The sequence below is a fragment of the Sarcophilus harrisii genome, chromosome 4 (genome assembly GCF_902635505.1).
Source record: "Sarcophilus harrisii chromosome 4, mSarHar1.11, whole genome shotgun sequence".
In the NCBI taxonomy this organism is placed as follows: domain Eukaryota; kingdom Metazoa; phylum Chordata; class Mammalia; order Dasyuromorphia; family Dasyuridae; genus Sarcophilus; species Sarcophilus harrisii.
This window is the reverse complement of record NC_045429.1, coordinates 438,759,061-438,776,868: the sequence shown is the minus strand read 5'-3', so window position 1 is coordinate 438,776,868 and position 17,808 is coordinate 438,759,061. Positions and strand designations below refer to the sequence as shown.

The window sequence follows — 17,808 nt, the reverse complement described above, 5'->3', positions numbered from 1 at the left end:
TCCTCCCCCCCGGCACCTTCCCCTCTTCTCCCTGGGCCCCTAGCCCCCTCCTTCCAGACCCAGCTGAGGTCCCCAGGAAGAGGCCCAGGGGTGACCACCGAGGCCAGATAGCCTGTCCACCTAGTGCCGGGCAGCCGCCGAGCTCCGTGCCCCGGGACCCAGCCTCATTGCCCCCCCCCCCCCCATCCCAGCTGAGAATGTAGGAGTGGGAGGGGGCTGGAAGGGGGGAGGACCGGGCTAGGTGACTGGGGGTGCTGATGAGCTGAATGCTGCCTGATGATTTTTTTTCCCATAGTGCCCTTTACATTAAAGTCCTACTATGGGCTGGGGACGTGATATGGTGGGGAAAAGGCCTCGGAAAGGTGCGATGGTAGCAACTGGACCATGGCCCTGCCTGGCAATTAGTGCCCCAGGATGGCTCTGACCAGCTTCTTCCCTCTTCTCCCCCCTCCTCCCTCCACCCCCCAGGATCCTGTGCCCCCCACACATTCCTGGCCGAGCCACAGCAGTTCTTCAGTGGCGAGCTTTATGTCTTGTCCCAGCTAAAGCTGCCAGTTGAAGAACTGCTGAGCTCTGCTCCTGTCTTCGAGGATTGAGGAAGAGCTGCTGCCCTGGCATCTAGAAGGTGAAAGGCCTGGGGGGTGGGGGGAAGGGGACCAAGTCTTGAGCTGGGGGGGGGGGGCATCCTCCAGCAGGGCCCAAACTACTGGGCAGTGGGAGGGGGCCTGAGGGACATTGCTGTCTGCTCCCCTGCTGATTTTTGACTTGCTGCAAGGCCCTAAGGGTGTGAGACTTCCACCTCTTTTCCATTTAAAAAGGACTCTTCTTTACACCTGTCCTGAACAGTCTGTTCCAGTAAAATTGGTCACCCTGTCCCCTGTACATAACATTCTGTCTCCTGCCTTTGTACAGGTGGCCCCCAAAGTCTGGAATTCTCTCCCTCCCTAGCTGCTTTCAGAGACCAGTTTAGGTGTCCCCTCTCGCTGCTCTGCTCAGAGTAGTGGCTAGAAGAATGGGTTTGAATTTCTATCCCACCTAGGACACCCATTGCTTCATCCTAGTGGTCTTCGCTTTGCCCCTCATCTGTGAAAAGGGCTCACTCACACCCAGTTCTCTGGGGTTTCCCTCTAGTTCTACATCTCTGACTATTCTGTTCCCCTCAGTTATTAGCACTTTCTGGAATCCACTGCTGCTTTGTATTTATTTCTGTGTGGGTTTATCTTTTCTTCCTCCCCCCACCCCCCTCGGGCCTCTAGAGTGTAAGCTCATTGAGGGCAAGGACTGCTTCCTGTTTGTCTTTGTTTCTCTTGCACCAGAGGTGTTTAATAAATGCTTGTTGATTGAAGTTTGTGTTTCTAGCAGTTTTCTTTATCCCAGCTGGTCTTACTGACTGGGTGTAAATTCAAAATGGGCTCATTTATAAGAGAGAGAGAGAGAGATCCACCGGCATTCCTTTCAGACCCTTGTTCCCATTGGGGTCACTCTGCTTCTAGGCCTAGAGGCCACTTAATAATCCCTTTAGGACTTTATGAAGAGGATGGGAAGGTGGAGGCCAAGTAATCAGTGAAAACTAAGACTAGTCTAAATAAAATGAAATGTGAAAATAAATAAGCTAGAAAGCATCCTGCCTAAATTTAGTATTTGAATGTCTGTGCATTCTGAACCCCATTCTCATCTCACATAGTCCACACCTAAAACTAGGTTCTAGAAATTCTGGTGGGGGTGGGTAAAGGAAGATTTTCCAGGTACTAGACTGCTGCCATCCACTCCGAAAGAGCTAGGGAGAGGGCAGTGTGGGAGAACTCTGTTCTCTGGCTCATTCACCTAGCCTCCAAACCAAGAAAGAGACTGCACTTGCAGCAGGAGTCTGAAGTAATTGCTCTGTCCAGACTGCTGCTCATTGCTGCCAAGGTTGAGTGGGGAGTTGCTAGAATGAGGAAAAATACGACTCTTAAATATACAGAGCTTTCTTTGCTGGGTGTTGGGAAGTTAAGTCCCAAACACAGAATGGCTAGGAAGAGGGTAATTAATTAGTACCCCTAGGCAGAAGGCAGGGAAGCTCCATTTATCCCAGACCCAATCTCTAGCCCTGGCACCCCTGGTCTGGCCAGACGGGGCTCAAATTTCAAGTTGTGATGGTTTAATGAAAGAAATTTGTATTCTTAGTGGTTTCAAGAAGATTACAAGTGAAGTGGGAAGCTGGTGTATTTTCTTGAGCCGCAAAGAATAAAAACTTAAAAATGGGTGGGAAGACATTTGTCCTTTGGGGGACAGAAAAGATAACAAATGCACAAGTCCCTTTACTGGCTTCAGAACTAAAGACTCTAAGGGGTTTGGTGAATGGGACTACATTTGGAGTGGTTTATTCTAAAAGCTCCAGGATAGGTGGTAACTGGCTTACTCTGGTAAGTTGGGGGGCTTTGCTTCTCAGCTCCCAGTGAGAAAAAACATTTATGCCCTTTCCTGTCCCTTTTCCCCAGCCCCCCCTTTTTTAGGAGCTTATATGGACCTCCATACTGATATCTGGGGAGCGGGGTGTGTAGTGGGACACTCCAGGTGGCTCCTGCTTAGGGGGCTGAAACCTGACAGTTGTCCAACCCTAGAAACTGGTCTGGATGGTGAAAATAGCCTTAGGCATAGATATAAAAGTTAACTTGCCCAGGAGCTGGCTGGAAAGGGGAAAAGTTGATTTATAAATGGCAAATTCTGGTTAAGGAAGCAAGAGCTGCCATCTCTGACCAAGGCTGAAAATCTGGCTCCTTGGCAGATTCAGCCCATCCCAGTCAATTCTTCCTCAATTTCGTCCCTAAACAAGTGTGAGTTAGGCAAAAAACACTGTGATTTTTCTCCAGAGTCCCCTCCATGTGAAATCAAGTTAAAATGGACATCAGGAAAGTCTAGAACGGGCGCCAAGGGAGGTGTTTGTGAAAGGGAGAGGGTCAGACCTTGGTGAAGGGTTAGGAGCATTCATGTCTTGGTACCAACACCAAGCAGCTCCCAAAGTCACTGCCCAGCCACCGATAAGGGGCTTGCTTAGCCGGGACCTAGGAACTAATGCCCTTCTCTTCCTGTTCCTTTTGTTGGAGAAAAGGATCCTCTAGCACTGGATAGGTTTCATTTAATCCTCACGATAACTCTGAGAAGTAGGGGTTAATAACCCCTTTTCCGAATCGGGAAACGGAGGCTTAGGTAGCGTTAGCACACGTTAATAAACGCGAAGGATTTGAACTCTGAACCCTACACCATGTTTTATATTGCCATGACAATCTGGGGGGGGCCCAAAGGAGCCGGAAGGTGTTTTAAGACATTGGCCCTGGACCTTCCTCCTGTGTCCCCCTCAGTCTGATGATGCCGGGGCACTTGGGCCTCCCGGCGCACGGGACCAGAGGGAAGGTTCTGGGGTCTGCGCCCGGGGGAGGGGCGGGGCAGAGGCGGCGGAGAGGCTCGGGTGTCTGGGGTGCAGGGCTCACCCCGCCTCTGCCTTCCAGGCCTGCCGCGGTAGCCTAAAAGCAGGTTAAAGTTGAAGCTCGGAGGGGGCGGTGTGGAAGGCAAGCAAGCGAAAGGTCCAGGGGCGGGGCCCCCAGCCACCGCCGAGTGTGGGGCGCACAGACCTCCACAGGCCGCTCCGCCCGTCCCGGGCACGCAGCTCCCACCTCCGCAGGGATCCCAGGGGAAGTTCCGACTCCCCGGGATCTGGAAGGTGCACGTGGGAGTGTCCCCGGCCAGGACCACGCGGGGGCGGGCCCCGGCGTTTTGCCGTGGTTACGGGGGCGGGCTCCTGGCGCCGAAGCCAATGGGGACGGAGATCGGGCCGTGGGGGCGTGGCCCAACTCCAAAAAAGTTCCCCGAGCTTTTGGAAGCGGCGGGCGGGAAAGCGCCGGAGAAGGAGTCTGAGCCCCGGGCGGCCGCCGCGCTGGGACGGGGCAGGGACCCGCCGAGGCTCGCCAGGACGCACGGCCGGGAGGCGGGCGCCAGCGCTGACAGCCGGACCGGCGGACGGCGCGCGACCCTCCATGGCGCCGGCGGGGTTCACGGTGGCGGCCGCCTCCTTCGCTCTGTTCCGGGGGCTGCACCGGGGGCTCAGGCTGGCGCCCGCCCCGCGCCTCGCAGACCCCCAGGACCGCTGGATGTGGAGGAACATCTGCGCCTCGCTCGTGCACAGCCTGCTGTCCGGGGCGGGGGCGCTGCTCTGGTGCGGGGGGGCGGGGGAGCCCCCAGAGAGCCGGGGGGGGGCGGGGGCGCGGCTCTGGTGCGGGGGGCACGAGAGCCGGGGGGCGGGCGCGGCTCTGACCTCCGCCGTCCCCTCTCCCAGGATGTCCCAGTACTCCCATCTGGTCTCGGATTTCGCCCGCGGCTGCCCCCCCGGGACGGCCGCCCTGGTGTCTCTGTCGGTCGGTGAGTGGGGCAGCCGGCGGCGGGGGCGGAGCGCGGGGGGCCCGCGGGGCGCCCCTCTGCCTGCTCCCGGCTTCCCCGCGCTCAGCCCCTCCCCCCGACCCCGCAGGTTACTTCCTGGCAGATGCGGTGGATCTCCTGTGGAATCAGCCCTTGGGCCCATCGTGGCACCTGCTCTGTCACCACGCGCTGGTGAGGCTGGGAGCGGGAGCAGGAGCGGCAGGGAAGGGGTGGAGGCGGCCCGGGGGGCCTCGGCCCGCAGCCTTCCCGGGTGGGAGGCGCTGCCCCCCTGGCAGTGCCCGAGCCAGCCTTCACCTCTCGGCCTCCCGCTGCTTTAGCAAACGACGACCCCAGGGGGGTCTCGGGGATGTCAGCTCCTGAAGCGTCTGCCCCGGGATCGCGCCCCCGGCGCTTAAGGACCTCGGGCGCCTGGCGGGGCTGTTTCTAGTTCTGACCCGCTTGCCACTTTTCTGCACCGAGTCAGGAGCGGAAAGGGCGTCTCCTCTCTCTGCCTCTGCCTCTCCCTCTCGTGCGCCGGAGCCGGGAGGCCGAGGTTCTAACTCGGGAGGAGTACAAAAGGCTTAAGACTGCCGGGTTAGGCCCTTGAGTTCTGTGCTCCCTAGAAGCCCTGCCCCCGCGGCGTGGGCGGGGTCCCGAAGCCCCTCTGAGCACCCACCCACCCTGACTCCCTGTAGCTACGATGGGATTTGGGAGGTGTGACTGTTTGGGGATGTGTAAGTACAGGCCTGAGGCAGTGAGAGTGAATGGACTGGAGGGGGAGGGGAGGCACTTCAGAATAGGTCATGTCCTTATTTGAAGACTATCAATTCCACCAAAATCATTGAAAGCCCCTCAGTCACCTGGATGGGGGTGGCGGTGGGGTGAGTCCTGGAGAAGAGTGCTTGAGGTCTCATGGGAAGCCCGAGAATCCTAAAGCCTGGCCTTGGCCAGGACAGGAGGCCTGGGAAGTCATGAGAGGTCGCTGACCCCTGGCCTCTGACCCCTAGGCAGTGGGCTGCCTGAGTGTGGCTGTGATGCCGGGAAGCTGCCTGAGCATCTCCGTGGTGCCTCTGCTGTTGGAGGTGAACTCGGCCTGCCTGCACTTGCGGAAGCTGCTTCTGCTGGCCGGCCTGCGGTCCTCCCTGCTCTGCTGCCTGGTCAGCTGGGCCACGCTGGCCACCCTGCTGGTCTTCCGCCTGCTGCCCTTGGGATGGACCAGCCTGCAGCTGCTCCGGCACCACCCCCGCTTCCCCCTCCCCTTCACTGTGCTCTGGGGAGTCGGGCTGCTCGCCATCACCATCATGAGCATGAAGTTACTCATCGACCTGCTCATCAGTGGCCCCTGGGCCCGAGCCTCGCCCACAAAGAAGGAGACCAGAAGCACCGGGGGACGGGGGAGGGAGGATTACGCCAGGCCTCCACACAGAGAGGACACCTCCTCCAAGCGGCAGGATTAGCCCAGACTTGTGATCTCGGGGACAGGAGGCTAAGATCAGGAAGGAGCACGGGGTTTAATCCCCTGGGCCCCAGATGCACCAGGTGCCGGGGGTTCCTTAGTCCTGGAGTTCGGGGAGCAGAAGCGGGCCTCGGCCCCATGCTCCTGGGAGGAGAACCTAGGTGCTGGTGTTAACAGCTGAATTGGGAACATTAACTGGTGTTTGCCATTTTTCATGAGACAGTTTTCCCCGTTGGGCCAACTAGGGACCCAGCAGGGGCTGGATCTCTACAATTTGGACACATAGATGGACGTAGAAAGGGTCGAGCCAGTTGAAACTGATGGAGTAAATGGGGCTTCTTACCCTTCAGCGGCAGTCTGGGTAGGGGGATAGAAAAGTCATACCAGTCAGACTCCATGGCCATGGATGGTGATCCCCTGGCTGCTGTCTATAAACAGTGGGAATAGCCAATAATCGGGGTAATCTCAACACATGGAATGGTGGGCACCAGGGTCCCAAGATTGTTGATTTGTTTTTAGCTGCACTGATCATTGTTTGCCCCTGACCCTAATTCTTCACTCATTATCCCTCTGCTCCGTACCCCCTGTGTCCCCCCCCCCCCCCCCCCATCCCCTTTAAAGAAAATACAAGAACTCTGAATCTGGAGCTGATCTTTCTTGTAACCTGGGCCGTGTGAGAGCATAGAACCACTCAGAGGCACCCAGAGCCAGGCTCTCTTTTTGAGAAGAGAGGGGAGGATCCCTTGGACCTAGGGAGGGTTAAGGAACATCTTTCTTTCAGAAGCTGTGCAGGAGTCCATCCCTCATAAATATTGTCAATATCTTCACTTTTATTAGGTCATTTTCCTCCAGGAAAATGTCCTAGCTTATGGGAAATTTCAGCAGTTTCCAGTCACTTCTCTGCTCCAAATGAAAGAACAGCCCTCCCCCTGGACAGAATGGAGGGACTAAAAGCTAAACAAAGAGGAAGCGTGATAGTGGGGGGAAAGCAGAGTGAGAGACAGACACACATAGAAGGAAGTGAGAAAGAGATACTACATACGGTGACAAACCAAAAGAGGGAAAGAGAAGGAGAGTAACAAAAAGAGACTGAAGCAGGAACAGAGATAGGGAGTCCCAGATACTGAGGACACCGTTACAGTGAGACCAAAATGGGAAAACGGGCAGAGACAAAGAGGGATAGAGATAGACAAAGGCAGGGAGACAGAGGAGGCAGGAAGAGACAGTGACCAGGAGATTGGGAGATGAGAGATAAGAGGCATCTGAAGAGAACTGTCAGGAACAAGGGCAAAAAGGGAAAGGGGGAAATAGAAGAGACATGGCAGAAACGGCAAAGAAGGTTGCTGCACTATAAAGGACCGGGCGGGGCAAACACGATATGTAAAAACAGGCAGAGATGGATGGGAACCTGAAACAGGAGTCAGGTGTAGATCAAAGAAGCCAACATATAGATGGAGGAAGAAACACCAAGATGGACCATATAACAGGGCAAAGGAGGGGGAGAATGACTAGGACAACATAAGCAAAGAGGGAGATGAAAACAAAGGGGAGTAAAATGCTGAGAGGCAAAGCTTTGGAGCTGTGGCTCTGGAAGGGCCCAGCGCTGACAAGAGCTGACCCTGAAATGATTTACTTGTGTTGTCTCCTGTGGGGCCCCAGACAAACTCTGAGGAAAGTTCATCAAGGAATTATGGGATTATTGCCGACATACAAAACCACAGGGAAGCTGGTCCAGAGAGATGAATTAATGATTGTCTGTGGTCACACAGCTCTAAATAGGCAGAAGTGAGACTTGAACCCATAACTTCCAGGTAAACTTTATATTCCTTCTGCCATATTGTGAACAGGTAACTAGAGAAGTAGACACAAAGGAAGAAAGCTGTTTCTATGTAGCTGTGCACCAAAGGCTTAGATTCTCCTTAATAACACTGAGCAACAAATGTCAACCACCTTATTAAGCAGAATTTATTTTTAGCTTTAGGCAAATGAGAAATTTGACCAGTGAGAGGTAAGTGCCTCAGTTTCCTCATCTGCAAAATGGGTGACAGTTACCTGCCTGCCAAGGATGTTGTGAGGGCTAAATACTTAACACAGTACATGGCACAGAGTCTTGCTGTTCAGTCATGTCCAATTCTGTGAGCCCACTTGGGGTTTTCTTGGCAAATCTCTTGGACCCCTTTGCCTTTTCTTGCTCCAGTACATTTAAGGCAAACTTCAGTTAAGGTCTCGCACAGGGTCACCCAGTGAAAGTCTAGGCTGGATTTGAACTCGGGTCTCCTTAACTCACACCCAGTGCTCTGTCCACTGAGCCACCAGGCTGCCTTGACACACAGTTGTTTCCTGAAGAGGACTATGATATCAGGGAAGTGATGCCATGACATGCAAGTGACTTGGATTGAAGTGAGGGAGGGTCTGCAAGGTCACCTGTCTTTCCCCTCCGGAGCCATCTGGGTCCGGTGGCCAGGTATAGATCTGGGGAGATGGCCCTCAGCTGTTTGTAATTATGATTTCTCAAAGTGTGGTCTAGGGACACCTGGGTATCCTTAGATATTTTAAGGCAATGGTTCTCAAAGTATGGTATAAAGAATCCTGGGGATCTCTGAAACCCTTTTAGAGGGTCTACAAATTCAAAAATAGTTTTTATTTCCAATATGGTAAATGTCTAGAAATATAACCCAGATAAACAAAAACGCTTTGGAGAGATCCTCAGTAATTTTAATAGGATAAAGATACTGAAAACAAAAGTTTGAGAACCATTGTTTTAAGGGGATAAGGACAAAACTTTACAGTAATAATAGCAAGACATTTTCATTTCTAATACAGTTAATATCCCACAAGTACAGACTCAGCCCGCATAAATAAAAACTCTTTGTGAGCAGGATTCTCAATAATTAACAGTATAAAAGGGTTTCAAGACCAAAAATAGTTGAGAATTATGGCAGGAACAAAACAGCCATGGGAATTGATTCAACAAGACTGCCATTTATTAAGGGTCTCTGGTCTACAGAACACTTGTCAGAAGTGCGAGGGAGATGGGAAATTTAGGGTAAGCACCTCAGAGTTCTCTGAAGGAGATGAACCTGCCCCCCTCCTGTAAAGAACAGCACAATGAAGTGCTTCAAGAACAAAGTGCTTCTGGGGGGATTATGAAGAAGAAAGGTCATTGCCACATGGTATTGAGGAGAAGGAATGGGGAAGGCCTCCTGGAGCAGGTGACCCTTGAATTGGGATAGACAAGAACTTAAAACTTAGAAAGATATGAGGGGAAGGCTATGGAGTTAGCACAGATGTGAAATGTAAAGCACTCTGATTTGTGGTCCCTTTTTTAGATATACCAAAACAAGACGCCAACAAAAATAAAGGCATAGAGACAAAAGCCAAGAGAGAAGATTCAGGAATGCTAGAAAAATTTCCAACTATTGGAAACCAAGGCGGTGTTTCTGGTCAATATCTACTCTAAGTGTTGTATGATGGAAAGATTGCTAGGAGAGTGGTGGACCCCTCATTTTACAGATACAGAAACTGAGGCCCAGAGAACCAAAAGGTGGTTCGTCCACAGTCACAAAGTAAATGACCATTGAGAATTGAACCTAATAATCTGAATCTAGGTCAAAAGCTCATTTAATAGAACATCTTTGTTTCTTCTTAAATTCCTTTTCTACTTCTTTGTGGGGAGGTTGGAAAAAGCACAGGCCACACAGTGACCGCAGATGAAATTGCCCCCTGCTGTCAATCCATGCGTCTGGTGTGAGAGGCCTTAGCTCTGCTCCTTCTTCCTGATAACGATTATGCTTCGTGCCTCCTCCAAATGGGCAGCACTCACTTGCCAAGCCCTCTGCAGGGATGTGTATGCTCCAGAGAGACTGGAAAGGTGCCCAAACTTGAGCTTTTCCATCAGAGATAAAGCTTTAAGCAGTGACATGATTTGAAGGGTTCTGGGAACCCTCCAGCCCTAAGTAATCCTCCCAATTCTACCTGGCACACTACGCGTCCACTGCACGGATTCTACCAACAGTGATTCCATTTTTTAGCTTAAATTCTCAGCCTGTGATTCTCTTTGGAAATTGAAAAACCCTCAGGGGAGATGCCTTCATGTCTTTGCCCTTTTGTTAATCCCCAAGTCTGAATCAAAAAACCTGCTTTCTTCATCTTTGTTCCTGGCCAACCCAGTATTTCTAGAATCCCTGCTATACTCCTTTTCTCTCTCCTGAAGCCTCAGCTTGCCCCACCACCCACACTTCCTACCTTATCTTAACAAATGACCTTGACTCCTACTTTGCTTGTAAGAACCAAGCTAACCATTGTGAATTGCCTTGGGAAAATCAGACTTGGGCACCTCTTTTTAAGAGGGAGAGACACTGATAAACTGGAATGTGTCCAGATTAGGGGTGATCAGCATGTATGGAGTCTAGAAAGAAAGCCATTTAAGGAGTTAGTTGGGGCGGGGAGGGAGGGGAGAGAGGAAGGGGGGCTTCAAAGAAGTAGGGAAGAAGGACACAAACAAGATCACTGTCTTTGAATGAGTGAAGATCTGTCATGTAGAAGGAATAGATTTGTTCTGTGTGGTTTCTGCTGGGCTGTATTAGCAGAACCATTACTAAGATGGATCAACTTGAGTCTTGTCCACATGAGTGCTCACTTTTCAAGGGTACTGCAGTATATTCATTTCTACAAGGTATAGATAATGAATTTATCGCTTTATTAGCAAAAATAGGAAGTAATTGTCTATACATGTGTGACTCTTGAATGTTCAGGACCAAACCAGGAAAAGGAAATCAGCATTTCTTTATATTATATTATCCACAAAACTTGACAGAAAGCAATAGAATTCCAGCTAAATAACTCCAAAAATTGCTTTTGTTTTTATTTTTGTCTTCTTAATGGCTTAGAAAGGGGAAGAGATGGAACTGAAAATAAAATAGAATTCTAAAAATTACAGAGAATATGAAATACTTGACTGTCTACTTGCCAAGACATACAAAAGGACTCTTATCAAAAACTATAAAACATTCTTTACACAAATAAAAATGGAATGAAATATCAATTGCTCTTGGGGAGGATGAGCTAACATAATAAAAATGACAATACTCCCTATGTGAATTTATTTGTTCAGTTACATGCCAAACTACCAAAAGATTATGAAGCTAAAAAATAATAATAATAATGAATTCATCTCAAGGAACAAAAAAGTCAAGAACTTCAAGGGAAATAATGAAATAAAGTGGGAAGGAAAGAGGCCTAGCAATCCCACATTTCAAACTATATTACAAAGTAGTCATCAAAATGATTTGTTACTGGTTAAGAAATAGTGAGGTCATTCAGTGAAACATTAGGTACACAGTAAGCAGAAGCGAACAAAAACAGTAGTACAATGTTTGACAAACTAAACTACTGAAAAAGGAACTTACTGTTCAACCAAAACTGCTGGGGAAAGTGAAAAGTAATCTGGCAGAAACTAAATAAAGATCAGCATCTCAGATAATATTCCAGATGAAATCCAAATGGACACATGACTTAAACATAAAGGGTAACATCATAAACAGAATAGCAAGAAAGTAATATGATATAGCTATAGGGGAATGGTTCCCGATGAAATAAGGTACAAAGAGAAGTGAAGAAGACAGAATAAGCAATACATAAAATGTTAAAAAAAAAAAAAAAAAAAGTTTTTGCACAAATAAAACCAATGCATTTCAAATTAGATGGAAAAAGGAGGAAAACTTTTTCTTCAAGTTTCTTTGATAAGTGTCTCATTTACAACATTTACATAGAACTGAATCAAATTTATAAGAGTAATAAAAATATTTGTAGCAGTTCTTTTGTAGTGGCAAAGATTTGGAAACTGATGGGATGCTCATCAATTGGGAAATGACTGAACAAGATGTGGCATATGATTGTGATAGAATACTATTATACTACATGAAATGACAAGCAGGAAACTTTCAGAAAAACCTGACAAGACTTACATGTATTACATGCAAAGTGAAGTAAGCAGAACCAGAAAAATATTGTACAGAATAACAGCAATTTCATACAATGATCAACCACTTAGTTATTCTCTGCAACACAATGATTCCAGATAATTCTGAAGGATTTATGATTAAGAGAAAATGCTATCCAATTCCCCAGAAAGAACTGATGGGATCTGAATGCAGGAAGAAACAGACTTTTTAAAAAATTCTTAATTTTTCTTGTTTAGGTTCTGGTCCATATTTTCTTTAGTAATGTAATTAATATAGAAATATTGTTTGCATGACAGCATATGTATCATCTATATCAAATTCTTTGCTTTCTCAAGGAGGGAGAAAAAGGAAAGGAGAGAACTTGGAGCTCAGAATTTTGAAAAATGAGTGCTAAAAGTTGTTTTTACATGTAATTGGAAAAATAAAAAATTTTTCACAACTGTTCTACAGTTGATAAATGGTCAACACATATGAGTAGGAGGTCTCTAGAGAAGAAATTCAATATATATATATATATATATATATATAAATGTTCAAAATCACTAACAATTAGAGAAGTTAAAATTGAAGAAACTCTGAGATTCTATCTTACATCTATCATATTGTGAAAGTTATTTTTAAAAAAAGGAAAATGATAAATGTTGGAAGAGCTACCAGAAAACAGGCACATTGTTATATTATTGGTAGATCTGTGAATTGACACCACTGGCACTACCTCCATTAGTTACTAAAAGTTACTAAACTGTGCATACTCTTTGATCCAATAATACCATTACTCGGGCTGTACTTGAGAACTCAAAAGAAAGTAGAAAAGAACCCACATGTACAAAAATATTTAAAGCAGCCTTTTTTTTTTTTTTTTTTTTTTTTACTGTGGTGGTAAAGAATGGAAAACTAAAGGATTGCCCATCAATTGAATAATGACTGAACAATTTATTGTATGTATGTAATTTATGACCATAAATTATTATATATAATGAATCCCACTATAAGAAATGAATAAAAGGTTGATTTTCGGAGAAACTTGTAAACACTTATATGAACTGGGGCTGAGTGAAGTGAGGAAAATCAGGAGAACAATTACATACTGATAATAACATTGTCGATACAAGCAGCTTTCTCTCCTTTCCCCTCTGCCCCCCACAGATAAACAACTTGAAAAGACTTAAGAACTCTGATCCAGCAACAGCAAGATTATATGATGATCAATTCTGATGGACATGGCTCTTTTCAATAGCGAGGTGATTCAGGCCAGTTCCAATGGTCTTGTGATGAAAAGAGCCATCTGCACCCAAAGGACTGTGGGGACTGGATCACAACTTAGTATTTTCACCTTTTTTTATTGTTGCTCGCTGGCATTTTGTTTTCTTTCTCATTTTTTTCTCCTTTTTGATCTGATTTTTCTTGTGCAGCATAATTGTGGAAATATGTATAGAATTATACATGTTTAACATTCTAGATTACTTGACATCCAGGGGAGAGGATAGGGGAAGGGAAGGGAAAAAATATTGGAACACAAGATTTTGCAAGGGTAAATGTTGAAAATTATCTATGCACATGTTTTGAAAATAAAAAACTTTAATTAAAAAAAAAAGAAATCTGATCATTGAAAATGACCACTCACAATTCCAGAATGAATCCTGTACCTGACAGATACCTGGACTAAAGGCACAGAATGAGATGTGTATTTTTGGAAATTCCCAATGGGGAAATTTTTCTGGACTATGCAGATTTGTTAAAAAGAGTTTTGATCTTTTTTCTCCATGGGGGGAAAGAGGAAAAAAAATAGGACTTTTTAACTGAAAAGAAGTGAATCCTCTGAGATCCTTGTTGTCTTTTCCCCCATTATTCAGAATTTTTTTAAATGATCTTTTCATTTACATAGTTTTCATCATTGTGTAAATTTTCTCTTCATGCTATTTATTTCACTGTGCCCCAGTTCCTATAACTGGATGAGAGGATGAGAGGAAGACACAGGAAACCAAAAAATGGGAAGATGTTAGAAGTCACACAGAGCTAGAAGAATGGAAACCCAAGTAGAGGTAACCACCACAAAGAAAAGAACCTGCCTGCTCCCCAAACAGACACAAACTACATTGAACCAGAAATGGTGTTGCTGAGCCACTTCCTCCATCAACAATATGAACCCCAAAGTGGTTACCCTGTATCTCCTTTCTCCCTTTGAGTTCTTTTATGGGAACTTGGCACCTTTTCTTCTGGCCATAGGGAAAGGCTATTTTAAATGTTTGTTTTATCTCTATAAACTGTGTTAACCTCTGACATTTCTGAGTCAGGCAAACATATTGATGATACCTTTGGGAGGAGGCAGCTTAGGGACAAACATCCCTAGAGAAGACTTGGAACTAGATCTTATATAGAAGTGAAGTTCTGTCTCTGCTTGAGGGCTTGGAGCTAACAAACAAACAAAAAGATAAAGAAAATAGCAGATCTTTTGAGAATGTTTTCCAGAAAGGAACAGAACCAGGAGATCATTATACAGGGCAACAAAATTATATGATGAACAATTCTGATGCACATGGCTCTCTTCAACAATGAGATGATTCAAACCAGCTCCAAATGTTCAGTAATGTAAAGAGTTAGCTACACCCAGAAAGAGGACTGTGGGAACTGAGTGTGGACCACAACATAGCATTTCCATGCTTTCTGTTATTGTTTGCTGCATTTTTGTTTTCCTTCTCAGGTTTTTTTTTTTTCTTTCTTTCTAGATCCAATTTTTCTTGTGCAGCAAGATAACTGTATAAATATGTATATATATATTGGATTTAATATATATTGGACTACCTGCCATCTAGGGGAGGTGGGGTGGAGGGAAGGAGGGAAAAAGTTGGAATAGAAGGTTTTGCAAGAGTCAGTGTTGAAAAATTACCCATGCATATGTTTTGTAAATAAAAAGCTATAATAATGATAATAAAAATTAAAATTAAAAAAGAGAATGTTTTCCAGAGTAAAGAAGGAGGTTTTATATCCAGAGACCCATCTGATCAATGAGTGAGGATGAGGAGCAAATAAAAGTAAGTGAACACTAATGATCACCATACTATCATCTGAATATTGCCTGTGCATTATAAGCTTCTCCTTTCCAAGGAAATTTCTCTATAGACCTGAGCATCCTACTCTCCTACTTACAACAGGACACAAACCTCCCTAGGATTTTCTCCAGCTTCTGTTTCCCTGCTGCCTACCTCCTAAATTCCACCTGTTTGGGGGGATCCCAAATCCCAATTGATTTACTCCATAAGCTAAAATTGCTACAGTAATTTGTGCTCTGAGAGCTAGGACTACTAGAGAGAAGTAATAGGAGGACAGATTTCAACTTAATAGAAGGTAAAACATTTAAAAAAACCCCACACATTATTGTAAAATCAGCATTCATAAACAATTAATCATTGCATCAAAACAGAGCAACCAAAACATTAGATTTTGAACCATTTCAATCTCAATTAGCTGAGGAAGAAAACAAATCAATAAATTTTATACCTGCATATTTTATATTTCAAGCTTAAAATATTGATTTTTTTTGTTTTTACATGACTTTCATCTCTGATTATATCCTTTACCCTTCCTTCTCCTAGAAAGCCAGCTTTCTAACAAAGAAGTTTAAAACTTCATTTTTATTTTATTTTTTATTTCACCAAGTTGAACCAAAACAAACAAATGAACAACTGAACAATAAATTAATAAAACACGTGTTTGTTCTGGGTCCTCACCACATTCAGGTTTTTGACTTTTCCTGTATGTGTCCCTCACTCTCAGAGTTATAGATTCAGAGAGACCTGGAAGGATTCTCCTTGATCACCTACCTATATGTAAATAACAATCTGTACAATAGCAAAGGAAGTAAAAACTGAGACTCTACTTGAAGCCCTTCCATGAAAGGAGACTCATTCACTATCCTCTGAGACTGCGATTCCATTTATGACTAGTTCTAACTGTTGGGAAGCAGGAATCTGATTCTACATCTTTCACCTGCAAGCGCATTCTCATGAAAAAAAGGGGTCTTCAATCCATATGGTTTGTTCCCTCACTGTGTAAGGTCCAACACTGCCAGCCCTTTATTTTGAGTAGTTTTTTGCTTGTTTTCCAAATTTAATAGGTGGAAGATGGTATTTTAAGGTTATTTTGAGTATCAGAGAATCTGCATGCAGATTTGTGATTTCATCAAGGTAGCAAACTCCTGGTACGATCCCTAGCCAATGCATCTCATCAATTGTTCTGCCACATGTGGTCTGTAGAAGCACACTAAATAAGACCTCCTTCCTTTTAGGATAATTAAGAAATAAATATTCCTTCAAACTAAATTCCTTTCTAGACTTATCTAAGTGAAGACAACTTTATCAAACAACCTTTTAGGAAAACAATGTCTTGAACAGAACCTTTAAACCAGTTTCTAAACCACCTAGTTGCCTAGGTCATTGAGAATTTAAATGATTTGCCCAGTTATCTAACTGTAATTTCTCAGAGGTGGAATTTGAACTCAGCTCTTCCTCACTTGAGGCCTACTCTCTATTTACTAAAACATGTCTCCTCTCCATGAGATTATTAGCAGTCTGTATTTCCATCTTTAAAAATTGCCTGTTCAAATCCTTTGGCCATTTCGCCACTGGAGAATGTACATATCCCTCTAACAGCCTTATGGATCTCAGATGCCAGGCCTTTATCTTTTATATTTACCACAAATATTATTTCACAATGTTTCTTTTCTTTTTTATTTTGGGACTATTACTACTTATTATATAAAATCCCACATTCCCTATAAAATCAAATCCATGAATTTTGTCACTGAGACATATTTCAATTATGTTTGATAAAAATAGTCCTTTCCTCCACAATTAAAATAAATGTTATTTCTTTTTCTTCAAGTCTTTACATTATTTTTACCCTTGCAGCTATGCAATTTTCTCAACCATTTTTTTAAATTGAAGATTGATTCTATTCTCCAGTGGTATTTTTAGACATGCTTTTTATCAAGTACTATCCTCTTCTATATATTGGGTTCTATTTCTGGACTCACTATTCTATGTCATTGACCTGTTTCTCTGTTCTTTTTCTGGTACCAGACAGTTTGTATAATTGTTTCTTCCTCATATATTCAGAAATCTGATGCAGTAAGTCTCCCATGATCCATTCTCTTTTTCATTGTCTGATATTCTTGCCCAGCTACTTTTCCATATATATATTTTGTTATAATACTCTACTTCTGTGAAATAGCCTATTGGTATTTTGATTGCTAATGAATTAATAGCAAATGTTGACTTTTAAAACTGTTTTTCTTCAAACTGACCATGAACAAGGCATATTTCTGCATGTGTTTGGGTATTTTAAAGGAAAAACTTTTTTTAATTTTTAAAAATACATTTAGTTGATGTCTTTTTGTCATGATTTCCCACTTCACCCTTCCCCTGGGGGACAAAAAAAAGTACCACGTTCCCAGAGATCACATCTGACAACGTATACAATATTCTATTTCCAAATCCCTGTGGCCTATGGGGAGAGAGGGAAGGAGTATTTCTTTTTTATTTTATTTTATTTTATTATTATTATTATTTTTAATAATTATAACTTTTTATTGACAGAACCCATGCCAGGGTAATTTCTTACAACATTATCCCTTGCACTCACTTCTGTTCTGATTTTTCCCCTCCCTCCCAACACCCCCTCCCCGAGATGGCAAGCAGTCCTATACATGTTAAATATGTCACAGTATATCCTAGATACAATATGTGTGCAGAACCAAACAGTTCTCTTGTTGCACAGGGAGAATTGTATTCAGGAGGTAAAAATAACCGAGGAAAAACAAAAATGCAAACAGTTTACATTCATTTCTTTCTTTGGATGTAACGGCTTCTTTCCATCATTGATCAATTGAAACTGAGTTAGATCTTCTCTTTGTCGAAGAAATCCACTTCCATCAGAATACATCCTCATACAGTATCGTTGTTGAAGTATATAATGATCTCCTGGTTCTGCTCATTTCAC

General features: G+C 44.8%; 1 protein-coding gene across 1 annotated transcript; it reads left to right on the top strand.

Annotated features, from left to right (window-relative positions):
- Positions 1 to 3,954: 3,954 nt before the first annotated feature.
- On the top strand, positions 3,955 to 8,435 carry TLCD2 (TLC domain containing 2). Its single transcript, XM_031967790.1, is given in 5 exon segments — positions 3,955 to 4,192; positions 4,313 to 4,395; positions 4,502 to 4,584; positions 5,400 to 5,724; positions 5,727 to 8,435. Coding segments are annotated over 5 exon segments (966 nt in total). The 5' UTR covers positions 3,955 to 4,013; the 3' UTR covers positions 6,023 to 8,435.
- Positions 8,436 to 17,808: the final 9,373 nt, after the last annotated feature.